This window comes from Manacus candei, unplaced genomic scaffold, assembly GCF_025592945.1.
Source record: "Manacus candei isolate 608988 ecotype Guabito, Panama unplaced genomic scaffold, ASM2559294v1 h1tg000014l, whole genome shotgun sequence".
Lineage (NCBI taxonomy): Eukaryota > Metazoa > Chordata > Aves > Passeriformes > Pipridae > Manacus > Manacus candei.
This window is the reverse complement of record NW_026138062.1, coordinates 34,188,642-34,204,676: the sequence shown is the minus strand read 5'-3', so window position 1 is coordinate 34,204,676 and position 16,035 is coordinate 34,188,642. Positions and strand designations below refer to the sequence as shown.

General features: G+C 37.8%; 1 protein-coding gene across 1 annotated transcript in view; it reads right to left on the bottom strand.

Annotated features, from left to right (window-relative positions):
* The window catches only part of USP12 (ubiquitin specific peptidase 12), a 37,107-nt gene extending 21,349 nt beyond the window's left edge, over positions 1 to 15,758 (bottom strand). The window contains exons 1-3 of the mRNA XM_051779061.1: positions 15,710 to 15,758; positions 4,961 to 5,041; positions 3,540 to 3,624 (exon numbers count right to left, since the gene is read on the bottom strand). Of these exons, the coding sequence (XP_051635021.1) occupies positions 3,540 to 3,581 (42 nt within the window). The 5' untranslated portion in view covers positions 3,582 to 3,624; positions 4,961 to 5,041; positions 15,710 to 15,758. The remainder of the gene's footprint in view (positions 1 to 3,539; positions 3,625 to 4,960; positions 5,042 to 15,709) is intronic.
* Between the last annotated feature and the right edge of the window lie 277 nt (positions 15,759 to 16,035).

Below are 16,035 nucleotides of genomic sequence, written 5' to 3'. Positions count from 1 at the left end.
AATCAAGGCTGCAAAGAAAAGAATGCCCAATTTGGATGTGTGCATTTTGAAGGAGGCAAGCTACTGAATTGAAAAGGAGCAAGAGGAGTCAGCAAGAAAAGCACCCGGAACCCCCTCTGTACCAGGACACTCCAGATGGGACACTCTAGGTGTTCCTCTTCCCCAGACTCCTTGGAGTTCTTAAGCATTTGAGTCCTGTGCTCACTGACATTGTCTCCAGCTCACCCCAACACTGTAACCTCCCCATCATGTCTGTGAAGGCATCGTGAGCTGTTGATGGATAAAGTCGTTCTCATTTTATGCTGCCCTTCTCTAGTGAAACCTATTATTTAACACTGAAAGTGTGGGAAAAAATCCTTATAAAGGCCCTCAGCAAGTAATCCAACCTTTCAGCTGCAGTCATGCAACCTGCAAATTGAAGCACAAACCTACTACACACATTCTGTAAAATGTGAAAATAATGTTCATATTTACATTATATATAAAGATAGTAGCACACAGGAGTAGCAAATTCTGAGACTATATTGTGATGGGGAGACTTTTATAGCAAAAAGTGCATTTAGAGATATTTTAAGAGCAGATTCTTTCAATAGGGAAAAAGAACTAAAAGCTTTTATATCTTAGGAATAACGGGGAAGTAACTATTTTTTGCTCTCTCTCAACTAAGACAATGATAAACAAGAACACCATGTGATTTAATCACAAAACTTACAAGTTAATTGCTTTCCTTTATTTTAAATTAATGAAATATGAAGAACTACTTTCTAAATAACCAAGACACACTCAAAGAATAAGTAAGAAGTGTATTTTAAAAAATATATTAAGATGTCATACGATATCCATATTAAAAAGTGAAGAAATTAACACTTATTATTTTTATTTATTAAAGCTAGGGGAATGCTTATATTAGCTTCCTTGTGGTCCAAATCTGCAATCAAGTAAGTCAATGAACTTAAGAGGAAAACCAGGGCTTTTTCCTTTAAAGGCAGCAGATGAAATCACACTATGTCAAAATATTTAATATTGTAAGCTATTTATAAGTTTATAATTAGAAATAGCCATCAAAAGAGAACTACATTAAAGTGTTCAGAAAGTTCTTAAAATTTAATCAAATTGGAAAAGTGCTAAAATTTCTACAGCAAGTGTCAAAAGATGAAAAGGAAGCAAATTAGAAATTTCATAAGATTCCAATTTTAAAAAGGAAGAGTCTGATGATAAATTAATTAGAATGGTAACCATGCAGTGAGAGATGACCAAAATATGAAGAACTCAGAATATGAACAAAATTCAGATTAATTTAATATGAATGTATGCTAACCTACATGCCTGTGAGTATGAAATAAAAGCAATCAGATTAAGTTCAGAAAAGGTTTTCTTCAACCAAATTCAGAAAGATAGTAGGCAATAGAAGACTGAAAACACTCCTGAAGAAAATGTAATTAGTTCACATTTATCTCTAAAGCACCAGTCTTTATTGCATCAACCTTCCAAATCTTTTTAAAATAAATGCTTCCAATGATTAAAAAGTTATAATGACACCTGTACTGAACAACAAGGGGGAAAAGGTAGGGAGGTTTCTAGACTAAGCAAATAGGGAATTTAATAAATTAATTAATGCTGGTCTTACCACCACTATTACTTTAGTTCGCATCTTTGACTCCATTACAGAAAAACACCCAGCACCTTGATCCAGCCTCCCCACCACCCGCTAAACACCTATACTCTGTTTTCTCATTCTGGGTCTTCAATACTTGGCTCTGCTGCAAACCTGGCAAGGGACACTTTCCTTCTCCCCACTCCACAGCCAGCACTGCCTCAGGGGCACAACACTGGTGAGTGCAAGTGCTGAACTGTGTAACTTCGTGCCTCAAGTTTGCCTCGCAATAGCAGCAGAAAACTGTAAGGAAGACCATCATCATAATTTTGTATCTTAAACTGTCAGCCTGTATGGGATACAGAAACTCCTCTATCTCATTTGGGGGAGAGGAGAGGAGAGACCATGTACAGCAGGGTTATTTTAACCAGTGTTTTCAACTAGTTTATTGCTTGCCTTCTTGTTTCTGTGAAGACCATCTTACGCTGTGCATGTCTAAGGAAAATAAAAAAAAAAAAAAAAAAGACCTTTTCTCCTTTCATTAGTTTGTGTTGTTCTTCTGTTCTGAATTCTGAGAAATGAGATTATTTCCTTTAACAAAAATACTGCATTCTCCCTGTTTTCCACAGAACTTTTTTTTCCTTTTAAATTCTGAAATCAAAATTACAACACCCAAACCTTTGTGGAAATAATAGAAATGACACAATGGGGAAATTTGCAACAAACACACTGCACATCCACAAATGCTTACAGTCTTATAGTTTACTCTTCTGATGCACATACAACTGGGAAGAAACTTGGTTGTTGAACCCCACAAATCTACAAAAACAAACAAGAAGTTTACAAGAACTCAGATCTGGTTGGAACACTGTCTTTGTGCAGCTCTAGGGTTCCTCACAGCTCTGATGCACTGGCAGGTCTGGCAACTTCTAGCTGTTGCAATGGGCCACTCCAATAAACAGGATTTCTCCAAAACACACAGATCCATTGCAAGAGACAGAATAACCAACCTTTCTGCTCTAGAAGTCTGGTAAACTGGTAAAGAGCTACCAGAGTAGCTCTTCAAGATTAAAAATCTTATTTCATGCTCACTGGATAAAATGCTTTAATTTGTGAAGCACATAGATTTGAATAGTTTACATTACTGCACTGTAGAGGAAAACAACAACGATAGGCAGACTTGATGTTCCTCACTGTCCCTTATGCATGGGACATAACACTATTAACGCTTGCATCTCACCATATATCTTAAATAATTCCTGCCGATTTAGTAGATGGTATTGTCCTTTCAAGTCTAAACTGAATTTTCCTTTCCTATCAACCATCTGGTCTTCCATATGTTTCCCATAATTGCCCTTTCTTAAGTCTTCTTTTACCTCCTTAAGTTGTTCTTTCGGCACATCCTCAGAATAATCCCTAGATTCTACACAAGCTGGAAAAGAGAGAAGATAGTGCTCCTACTTCCTCTTCTTTTACGCTACCTCTGGACAAATTGGCAGCCCTCTATTTCAGAATTGTCATCTTTACCTAAAATCCTTTTTTGTCTTCCAGACATCTCAAATGTCTAGCTATCACACAGTTAGAAGAGAGCTACTGACTTTCACATTATCTCCCTTTTTTCCATTACTGTGGAAAACTTACGACAAACAAAATCGATAAACAAATAAGAAAAATTTAGCAGTAAATGTTAATGAGCCTCTAAGAGGTTCACTTCTTGCAGTTCCTACAAAACAATCAGAGAAATCAATGAAGGCAAAAGTTGTGATTTCTATCACTTCTCAATCTAACAGTACTCAATTTATTATGTAATTATCTAGTATTCATTCTCATTCTGTCATTCTTTCTAAATGGCCATTGGCCATAGTTTGTTATTTTTCCTTTTCCTGATAGATTTACATTCTGCAGGCTTATTACACATTATATTGTGTATATTGTGTATACATACCGTGCTAGTAAACACAACCCATAGAACAGATCTGAAAACCATTCAAGGAACAATATGACTGAATTTATTTAGCCAACTACTGCATCTGAAAAACAGCATCAGTGTACCATAAATGTAATGGGATCCCATTTTACTATTTGTTCCAATTCAAAGAATTTTGGTCCATAAACCTTTATTGTTTGAAGCTAAAATAAGCAACATTCCTGTAGTACACAGAAAGTTGAAAGCACTCTGAGATATCTTAGCTGCCTGTCTCTTACATGTATGGTTGAGGACAATGACTTAAAGGCAGATATCCTTTTGAATTTCCTACTCCCTCTTAGGTACAGAAAGCCAGAATTTGCTGATAGTCATTATATATTCAGAAGATTATCCTCTATTGAAACTTTTCTTAAGGGTACAAACTATGTAAAACTTCAAGATTTGGTATACACCACCATTTTTCTGTTTTAAGTCTTAAATCCTCTCAGGACTTGGACAAGAAATTAGGAAAACAGTTTATCTGTCAATAGAGTAACAGATTTGAGAAATCTGTTTGTGGAAAAATGGAAAGCCTAAGCTCTGCTGCAGAACTATCAAGTATTAACAGTTAAACTGATGTATTTCCTTTTTTGAGAGAAACAACATATCATTCTGAGGGCATTTCAATTGTCATGAGAAAGGAAAAGAAATCATTAATTTAAGTCACGGTGTCTGAGAGGCATCTAAGTCAGCTTATCAGGATGTATTTACTAACTTCACAGTTAGGACTGCAGACTCTTGAACAATGTTAGTGCTACAAGCCTGGAGGCAGAGACATATGTTACAGTAGCAGGACAACATCTAAATAATTATTTTCATTAAGAAAAGCAGGACAATGGCTCTTGTTAAATCAATTTTGTTTAAATATGTACTTTCTGAAGCCCCAATAAATAATTTAATAATTAAATAATAAAACTAACTGTTGAATCAAAGAATTTGTTATGTTTTTTCTACCATTGCTTTTTTGGGCTCAGTATTTTCTTTTTAACCTTAATACAAATAGCAGATATAAACATTTCAGATTATCAATAGTCTTTCACAATTTTTTTTTTCTCATAATGTATTTATTTCACTTAGATTGGCATATTATGAACTACAAGCTACGTATTTTAAATAGCTTTTTTTAAGACTTATACATTTTAACAGCCTACAATAGACTTGGTTTTAATATCCTACAATTCGTAAAATGGAATAAAATATTCAATACTGAGTTCATTTCAACAATTACTTCAGCAGCATATTTCAACAAATACACTGAATACTGAAAACGTATTTCAATAGTATGCATATTCAATAACTGTATCTTTCAGTGTTTCACTTATTCACTCAGTCGCAATCCTGCAATTTAACAAACCCACTCCTGGCATTTTGAAGCAATGAAGTTATGGTCTGAAACTTACATTAACCAAACCAAAATAGTGCTCATTGACTGGAAATTGTTCCGGACCAATCTCTTTCTCCAAAGCTGAGGCATTGGCGCCCTAGAAAAAAATCAAAAGCAGTAAAATATTAGTATTTTAACTATATACACAGTGAATTTAACCAGCTGAGGAAAAAAAACAAAACCAGAAGTTTTCTGGCAAGGATAAACGACCAAAACAAACTAAACAATCAAAAAAAAACCCAAAAACCAAACGTGCAAAACACCTGGCAACAACTAAAAAATACCTCAGAGATGTTTCCAAAAATGTTTTGTTCAAAAACATCTGAAAATAAGTTACGGGTATTTCCAAATATGATGTTTTCAAAAACATCTCAAAGTTATATAATTTCCAAGTATTTTCATGCAATCACACTGCTTTGATATTCCATATTTATTATTTGCAGAGTTGAGCTTCTTTAATAACAATTGCATTAATGCAGTATTGCAAAGCAGGTAATACAAGGCCAAATGGTGAAGTCCTCTTAGTAAGTGTAATTTTCATACTGTATAGCACATTTCAGAAAAAGTTAAGAGATGCAGATTGTTTATAAGAAACCAAAAGACTGGTCTGTTCCACTTATAGTGAAAATACGAAATGTTCAAAGTGATTTGCTAAACACCTTGAACGTTGTAAAATTAAAAGACAATGTAGTACAGCTAGTGATGGTATGCATTACAAATGCTGCAGTCTTTGCCCAACAGATCTGTCAGGTTTGATCTTCAAAACGAAGTCAGAGAAGGAAACTGTGGTTCCTACCAATGGCTGTTGACTGAACTTGTACAGTAAACACTGGGTTTCAAAGGTAAGGTTTAGGGTTTTTTATTTAGAAACAGAAAAACCTCTACTCTGGAAAATTCAGAGAACAAAAAACCTGGCTTTCTATGAGCTCTTACGGTGACTGCTTTTAGAGAAAAGCAAACGTATCCAACTCTAAATCCCTTTTGTTGCAAAAAACAAACCTGATATATATCTCCTCTATCAAACTAATACATGATCATGAGTATTCCAGCAGGCCTAAGTGCAGCTAATGTAGCACATAATATAAGGAAAAGAACCTTAAAAACAGGTGTGACTCCTTCCCAACAAGTTCTTTCTTTACACCAAGGCTATAGCAAATAGCCATTACACAGGACATTACAACAAGAGAATTAAATCAAAATCACAGACTGCATTAAAAGCACCACACAGGATTTTACGGATTAATTACAGAGAGGGAGAAGGGGAACATAATTAAAATTAGAACTGTATCAAAATGTATAAAATTAAAATGAAACTATGATGTGGCATCTGCCATGATGTGATCATAGTACTGCAGAATTTATGCAATCCACCTCAGTGGTTCTGAAACTGGAAACGCATGGTCAAAGGCCCATTAGGAGATAATAGAGCAAAAGATAGTGTAACTTCACACTTGAGACAGCACAGCTCTGCTCCATTCACAGCACAGCCCTAGCTGTTTTCATCAGTCACATCTCCTCCAATTATCCAGTAAGATAAAGCCTCTCCTTTACTGGGGATGTAGCTGCAGAGGTTATTACTTCAGAAGCAGTTCTCAAATAGAGATGTTGGTGGTAAGGAAAAGGGTTACTCTCATTTAACATTAAATCACTCAATGACTTCTGAATATTTAGTTTTGCAGCTTTATTGAAATGCATCTACGAGCTCTGGCAAGGGGGGTGTTATTTACAAATAAACTAGGAAAAAGAAGAAACTGTGAAGGCCTTTTATCCTATTGTTAAATTCTCTACTTCTTTAAAAATAAATAATTTCAATAGCAGGCTCTTAGGAGACACTTCCTCTTTTCGAAGTTAGGGTGGAGTAGCTGCTTTATCTTTGGAAGGAAAATATTATGATATAAACTTTGATGTTTCTGTTTTGTACAGACCTGAACACTGTATTTAGTTTTCTAGCACAATAAAGATCCTGACTTGGCAATAAGAAAGACATGCTAAGATACCCCAAAATTGTTATGGTTTGGCAATAATTCAAAGATGCTTCATTCAAGGTTTAGACTTTCACATGATTTCAAAGCATGGCATTACCTATGTTTGAATGCAGTTGTTTATGAATGTTAGTACAAACCAGCATGGATGTTTTACATCGATATAAAAAATCCTCAGGCTACTCAGACTTCCCTTCACAGCTCTCTTTTTGTCTGTCATTAAGGGTGTTATTCCTCCCTCTAAAGTAATCATTTACACTGTGCACAGTGTGTTGGTTGCAGAGAGCAAAAGCACTGAAAAAGTACAGTAAAATGCATGTTCACATCTGACCCATAAAAGCTATTTTAAAACCTAACTACACCTTGTTGCAAAATGCTTCCCAATCATGATTACAGTATACATTATCAGTCCCAGTCTCTTATTGACTCTTATGCAAATACAGATGCAGGGGGGAGCACTGAGACATCACCATTATGGTACTATATCACCTTTTGGACAAGAGGACAGAAGAGGTTTAAGGCAGAAGTGCAATGTATCTCTTTCCATCAGCCAAGATGGGTTTATTGGACTTGGGAATTGGACTTAGGATATTTCAGGCTGTGCTGTATGCTGCAGAGTATAGAATTTATTCCTCTGCCACTTAGCTGGTATGTGGGAAGACCACAAAATAAACATCTCTTTTTTGAGTGTTCAGTCCCCACACTGCAACCTGGCTTTGATATTATACATGGGACAGAAAGGAACATCATCAAATTTGGTTAGTACATCCACTTCCGATTTCCCACGTTGTCCTGAGTGGAAGCACACAAGGTCATTATCCAGAAATGGGAAGGAACAGAGGCACAAGATAAGTCCAAAAAGCTAATATTGGAATAGTACTGGGATTTACCAGTTTTTGCATCATATTAGTATAAAAGCTATACATCACCAAGCACTGCCTTACATTACCCCCCTTGTAGCACAGACATAATTGTACAGGCAGAGAGAACACTCATTTGTCATAGTTAACGCAATATGGCTTTACAAGGTAGAAAGTTCAGCAACTAAGGTGTGTTTACAACGACACAATATGTAATCAAGATTTGCCTAACTTTTATTTTTTACTGAAAATTGTCTTGGAAACAATGTTAAACTATCAGTGATTATAAAAGAATCTCAACAAACCCAGTGAAAGTTAGGTGTAAAGGTGAACTACTGTACATTTCATCCTGTGTTTAACTTCAAACTGATATGAGATAAATCATGAGTAACCTTAACTTAATCATGTTCAAATCAGTTGAACACTTACTGTTTATCCCCCCCATCAAGTTAAAAAAAAAGCTATGCTATTGGTTTTATCAAATATCCTCTTAAATGCAAATTTCTTAATGAAGGGATAAGAATCTGTGTTTGCCACAGAAGTCCCTTAATTAAGTTTCTCAATTTTTATTTTCAAAAGAGCTTGAGGTTTCTACAAATCAACACATTTAACATTAACCAAATGAGTGTTTGATTTTAGTTTAGTAGAATCAAAGCCCAAAAAACACACTGGGATAGGAAAGTGTACTATCTTTGTATTGAGTATAGTTGGATTTTCCTGATTTTCAAGTTTCACAGATTAAAAAAACCCCACTTATACTGTACATTTCACTGGAAAACAGGGAAAAAAAGACAGCTCAGACATATGATGCTGGTTTTTCATTGTTTAGTTTTTCACTTGCTAAAACAATAATATCATTTAAATGCCGTTTCCACTTTTATTATTGCCTTTTCTCACTGCCTCAGAGGTCACACTGTTGTATTGTTACATGTCAAACGAGTACTCCTGAGACACACTAACAGCTAACATATGGATGAGCTAACTGGAGCCAATCTGTAAAGCAAATCATTTGGTGCTTAGATCTGTCATACACCCTTTGGGTTTCAGAGGGGTTTTGCAGATTAGTTCTAGGCTGGCTTTGTGACTGAGCGCCAGTTGCAGCTGAAGTATGTTGTCTGATTTAGTTCCCTCCAAAAGCTATCTAATTTGTGCTCTCTAAAACCACTCCTGAGACACAAACCAAAGTATAGTAACTTGGGATGCCTCCCTATATTAAAAATACTGTCTAAAACCATTAACAAGCAGGGAAACAATTGCAGTTTTAAAGTGTCCTACCTTGTCATTATCATTCAACCTAGCAAGCAGAATTTCTCTTACAAAGGCTTGATTCATAACCAGCCTAATGTGCTTGGAAGCTTACACTGATGTTAATCTTATTGGTGTGTGATAGGGGGATTTGATCTATCCCTTTCTAGAATAAATATCAATTGATAATTTGGTGGGTCATCTTTTCAGCAGTTTACTTAACAGCTTTATCCTCTAGTTTGATTGAGTTGTAAATTTCCCAAGTAACCCCAAAATTTCACATTTAAAACAAATTAACATAATTATTTATAATTTGCAAAAATAAATCTTGGTAAAGAAGCACTCACTTACTAGTGATTTCACTTTTTTTTTTTTACTATGGATTAGAACTTAACTAGTTGCCCATGCAACTAGTGAAGGTATACAGAATTTCATAGACTAATGCATTAATGAAGGCACTGTGCTTGATGGAATCTTCTGTTAAAGAAGAAATGCATAACTCTACTCTTCCAGTTATGTTTTATCAGAATATGTGAATTCATACGTTTCTGTGTATTTATATGAATCAGGATTAAGAGCAAAGAGAACAGCTATATTAAATCAGTTTATATCTGTTGTTTCAACTACAACTAAAATGGAAACATAATTCATTTGATAGTGTTTCTAGCCAGGAAGCAGAAGTGAAATATGAGTGGGATTCAATAATCCTTGTTGTTCATTTCTTTGCAGAAGAACATGTGTTAGTAACATACAACTTGATAATTTAACTATGAAATACCTGGATAGTTTCAGTTAATATTTTTAAAATACTTAAAAAATAGTGTTATATTATTAACTAATTTGTTAAAGGCATAGTCCTGTATATTATTATAATGTGAAGCTAAGACAAAAGGTTTTTCATTGAGTACAAAGTGAAAACAACTGTGCCTGAGTAAGGAAAATTATAGCATAGCACAAAATTAATTTCTCTTTACATTTGGTATGTTTACTACACCAATTTTTTGAGCCTCACTGAGGCATGCTCACTGTGCATGCTCACTGAGCATGCACAACCTATTTGCCTTCACATCAGCTAGATGTAGTCATACTTCTTTGTGTTTTCAATACTGAAGTTAAAGATAAGCTAATATTTCAGAAAAATTAAACTTACCTAACTACCCAAAATGCGGGGTGGGTGGGCAGAACATCTTACTCAACTGCTGTTGTTGATAAACTGCATGCTGTGGTGTGTTTCAGATGCTCTTTTAACCCACATAATTCCAGTTTCAGAAAATAAATATATTTCTAACTTCCCATTTTCATGGAATCATAAAAAGAATTTGAGTTTATGAAAAATGGTAAAAATGTTTTCCAGTTCTGGTCTACGCTACAAAAAAGACCTAGATTTTTTTTGCTAAACCAGAAGATCAGATAGACCTTACTGAAATAGATCATTTGTCAAAAGCATTTAACTTTGGCAATCTTCCTAAGCTAGGAAAACAAAAGTTACCCCTTACACACGGCTTTTATACACCTCTTCCCCTCAACAAATTTGAAAGAGAAAAGCAGACAATATCATTAATGAACAGACATCCTTTTACTGCATTTTTACAGACTCATTCCTAGAAATTTTAATGCAAATTAATTGCTTTGGAAATGTAACAAATAAATAAAAAGGACTACATAAATGACCAACCTAAATATTCAAGCCCCGTCTAGTAATCGGATTAGTTGTTCCCACTGACACAGCTAAAAATTCTGCTGGCAAGACTAGAGTCCAAGCTCACATTTCATTGTTTCTTTGTGCTTAGGACTTGCAAGATGCATATAAGCATACACACAGGTAAAAAGAAAAAGGAACATTTATATAAATAAAATTATCCAACTAAGTAATATCTCCACTAAATAATTCCCTGTGCTGGTATAAAGACTGTTTTACAGCTACACAACCTCAGGAATTTTTTCCTTTGTGTCTCATATTTATATGACATTTATTTTATATTAGAGTCAAATTCCTATTTTGGTGAAAATTTAAAACAAATTTGTCTAAATTAATTAGTATACTAGCTCATGTCACAAATCCTGTATTTTAAACAGCAAATACACAGACTCATCCTTTTATTACCATATTGCAGCATGTTGCATCTACAGAAATGATGATGACAAATGTCTCGATCCTACTTGAATCTTAGTGTCATGTTTATCATGAAATATTCTCCTGATAAGAACTCCCACCAGGTGAGTGAACCTCCCTAATGTGGTTTAAGCTCTTACCCCAACTGCCTAACAAATACTTCTCCAAAATTTCATATGCTTACAATAGAACCACCACAAGGAAACATGTGCCTGAACACTCCAGTCCACTGGCCACGGCAGATTCAGGTCATCATGCCAAAGTGAAATGCAGTGGCTGAGACACAGCACATGTTCCTTCTTGCCACTCGTGCTACGTGAGCAAGTCAGACAGCTGGATAAAGGAATACCACAGTACTGCTATTTATTCTGTGTTACTTTAGCCCTCTCCTCCTCTGCTTTCTTTTCTGTCACCTCCTCATTTTGAAGCTATGTTTTCCCACAACTTTTCTTTCCTTCGTGTAACTCTCAATCCTCATTTCTTCCAGCATGAGTCCTCTGTATACTTTCCAGTGGAATCTGTTAACTTGATCATCAATTAATGTTTAAGTATTATAATTTGTGCTTCAGAGGAGACGGTGCAATTAGAAGGAACAGGATTGAGTACATCATAGCCATTTCTGGCTGGCTGCAGACTCTGGCAAACATCAATTTACGTTAAGTGCAGATTTCACAATCAGGATTGAAAACCCCATTGTAAACTAACGATTCCTTAAGCAGTAATAAAGTCCATATATGCATACTTATGTCACAGTTAGCTATAAAATTTTCATGTAATTTAGAGTTTTAATAAAGCCTCTCTGCTATGACACCATAGGTAAGTGCACTGTAACCTTCCCTCAGCTGGGTTCTTCCAGCGTCTCTTTCTGCTAAGCTGCCTTTTTCCACACAAGCGTGTTTGAACTTTAGTACCTCTGAAACCTTTTCACCCTTAAGTGTGACTGAAATGGGCAAAAAGGTACTACTTGTGACAGTACCCTAAGAGGAGACAGACAGGGAAAGGACAATAGCCAGCCATTCAGCATAACTCCATATGTCTTAATCCTTTCAAAAACAGAACAGAAATTTGGATTCTAAGACACAGACAGACTTCTCAGTCAGAACACACAGTTACATCCTGCCATCAACATCTAGGCACAAACTGTGTACTTGATGTCAGTGTTGGGGGGCTGAGTTGGTCACTGAAGACAACCAGTGACACTGATCCGGTATACAAGATGCTGCTCTGGCAGATAGAGAAGGGAATACACTGACAAATACCTGAAACACAAAGAAGATTTTCACATCTAATGCTACAGCTTCTAGATTAGCCTTGCTTTTAAATATCATCACACTTTTTCAGGTTGTGCTAACACAATCAACCACCTTCTAGTAGAAACACTGAAAAAACAAGTACTACTACCATTACAACTTCCTTCAGTATGTCTGAGACTGACATCTTTGAGTCTTTTTGTAGCTTTTAAGCTACAAAGATAATTTATGTCTTCTCCTTGTTTCAGCTACTCTAAGACTTGATACCTTTCAACTGCTAACAAGTGTTTCCTGTTTTCCTGAAGCAAAAGTTAGAAGTACTAGAAACAATCTGTATTTATGGTAAACATAAACTGGGACACATCTCTGTTGCAGTTAGCACAGGTTACTTTATGACTCCTCAGCCATGCATAAAAGCCCCACATAATTCAGTCAGGTAAGACTTTGACTGCAGTTTCATGCATCGGTAAGGGTAAAAGACCAAGTTCTACTTTTATTGTAAAGAGATCAAAAATAATTTAAAAAAAAAAATCACACAATTTTAACCCCATCCACTTTGCAAAAAGAACAGTGGCTAAACTACTCAAGGGCAAAGGTACTTCCAGTGCTTTTCCACAATCTCCAGCCTTGTAATTACTACAGCACAAAAGACCATGGGAGTGGTGATGTAGAGTAAAGAATTTTAAGGAAACTTAAAGGGATACAACACTTGGACACAATCCTACAGAAAGAGTTCTGCCATCACTGGTATGAACACTAGAGTATAGATCAATAAACTAATGAAGTATACCAAGTAACCAATCCTGTAGACAGAATGTCCTTTTGGAAGATCATCCCTAAAAGACACCATAAAAATACTGGTTATTGACCTACACTGTACCCACACAACCTGCCAGTACTGTAAAACATAGTATATTGCTTTCTAATATTCAGAGCTTGAATGACAAGGGTAAGATGCACAAAATATAACTGAGGTGGTAGAAGAAAAACTTGAATTTGGATTAAAAAAAGAAAAACAAGTTATGAAACACAGAACCACAATGGAAGAACTTCTTCGATACAGTTCTGGACTGCTCTGTTACACATTATAAGTCTACATGCATACTAGGTTTGTGTAGGCACAAACTGTCTCGACAAAAATTGCCTCTTACTGGTTTTGTAGTAAGCAATCACAAGAAGAGAAGCAACAGCCCGAGAGTTTGTGTAAGGGGTATGTGAAAAGGCAAGAAAAACCTGAAAGAATTTTTAGGTAGTTGTCTGGCACTTTATCAAAGAGGGTGTTGACACAAAGAAGCGTCGACAGAAAAAAAAAATAGTATTACTCAGCACTTAGATTCCTTTACAGTTTTGCAAAATGTATGCCTAAACATGAGTATTTGACTCTTCTTAAAATTAAAAAGATTTGTCTTACCACAACCGTACTGTTCAAACTACTCCACAGTAAACACCAAGTGCTCCTTCACACTATCTTTACTGATATATTTTTAAGCACAATCTTACATTAACTGTTGAAAAGCTTTTACAGCAGGTATCCTATACTAGGTGTCCCATATCACAGTACCATTAAAACTCATGGATCAGAAATGCCCAGTGACAATCTTATGCCTGGAGTTTATCCATCTCAGTGCACATAATAATGATTGGACAGATAATATCTAATTGCCATCAGAATCTTCAACTTTATGGATATAGACACTTTAGTCAGTCATAAGAATATTTTTAATTGAAAAATTTGTTTCAGGATTGACCTAAATCCCAGAGACACAATGTCATTTCTAATAAACATAATCTTAAACTGTCTGCTTGGCCAGTCCAGACCTACAGTTTTTAATGCAGACCAGAAGCAGAGCAGCGAGGTCTCATACTCGATCTAAATCAAGAGGTCAGCACTGAATTTATATTGACGCAAAGGCTAGTGGTCAACTCTGGGTGAAAAGATGTCAGTTAGACCTGCAATAAAACAAGATTCACCCTAGCTAAGGGATCAACCACACTGATTCCTCAACAATCTAAAGTAAAACCTGACTACTTCAGATAATGAAAACTCCTGAAGTACATGGTACATTTCCTACAACATTTGGCCATATAAAGATGTTGGTATACAGCTGATGAATTCAAGAAGTCATATTTTTCAAGTCCAAACTAAAAGATGTGATCTCCCACATCACAAAAATACACTACTCCAGTGACCAGCTACCACCTGAGCAATCCCATCCTATGGGTTTACAGACATTCATTTAAAATTCTCATGGGCCACCACTGAAATGTCTGTTTGAGATGCTAAGGCCTCTTCACAACGAGATTTATGAAAACCACAAAGCAGTTCCCAGTAGTATAAAATGTAAGCACTTCCCAGTGCTTGATGTTATGAGGCATTATAACAGCAATTCAGCTTCTTCCCCCCTAACCATCTCTTCTCTTCCCCTGTGGCAACAGATTTGGGAACAAGAACTTTCATATGGTCATGGAACAGGTAGAAGAGAGCACAAATGCAAGACCTTCTGCTATTAGTCATCAACACATCTCTTCCATGACAACTAGTAACTTCTACTAAGGGATATTTTCTTCCTTAAGTTCATCATTCCTCCATGAGTGAATCTGAGCTCCCCATCCCTCTTTAAAATAACCCAAGAGAGCCTTATCACATCTGTACATCTGCTTATGGCTCTAATTTATCACGAGAGGGAGTAATGAAAAAGCAATCACTGGGAGAAGCCTCCTAGCAGGACTTGAATGGATGCAAACAAGCCGGATTACATGCCAACGCGAGGAGCCGACCCGGCGGGACGGGATGCTCGCACTTGACCGGATAACTAGGGGAGCACTCGCCCGCCGACGGGCGATTCCTGCCCCAGCACAGGAGCACAGCGCTCGGAGAGCCGGGAACGCTGCGGAGTGTGCCGGGAGGAGGAGGGCGCTTCCAGAACCCCGACTGTGACCACCACACACCTACAAAACGCAGACCCGCACTGGAGACGATGCCCTGGAGCTCTCGTCCCCTGCTCTGGGCGCACTCCGGGGAAGGCTGTGCTTGTTATCCCGCACTCCTACCCCGTCCAAAGCCGGGACCCCTTCTTCCCCCCCCTCCCCCAGCCCAGCCCCCTCAGCGCCCGCATCCAGGCTGAGTCTCCCAAAGCCGATTAACCCCGCTCCGCTCCCGATCACCACCCACGGCAGCGCTCCCGCTCCGCGGACACCGCCCCTCGCCCCCGCAGCCCGCCCCCCGCACGCCTCCCGCCGCCACCGCCCGCGTCCCCACCCCCGGGACCCGGCGGGGCAGCGCAGCCCCGGTCCCGCACTCACTCACTCCCTCACCATGGTACAGATGGAGGCGATTTTGGAGACTGTCATTAGGATTTCCATCCGCCCAGCGCCATCTTCCGCCCAATCGCAGTGCCGAGCCGAGCGGAGCCGGGCCGGGCCGTGCGGGATCAGGAGGGGAAGGGAAGGGAAAGGAAAGAAGGAAGGTAGGCAGGCGGCGGGGGCAGCCCCCTCCGCCCCCGCCGGCGCGGGGCCCCCACGGCCGGGCGCGCAGCTCCCACCGCGCCGCACAGCCCAGCTCCCTCCGCCCGCGACCCACCGGCTCCCGGGATCCCGCCCGGCCCCGCCTCCCGCCGGGTCAGCGCCCGGCTCCCCGCCCG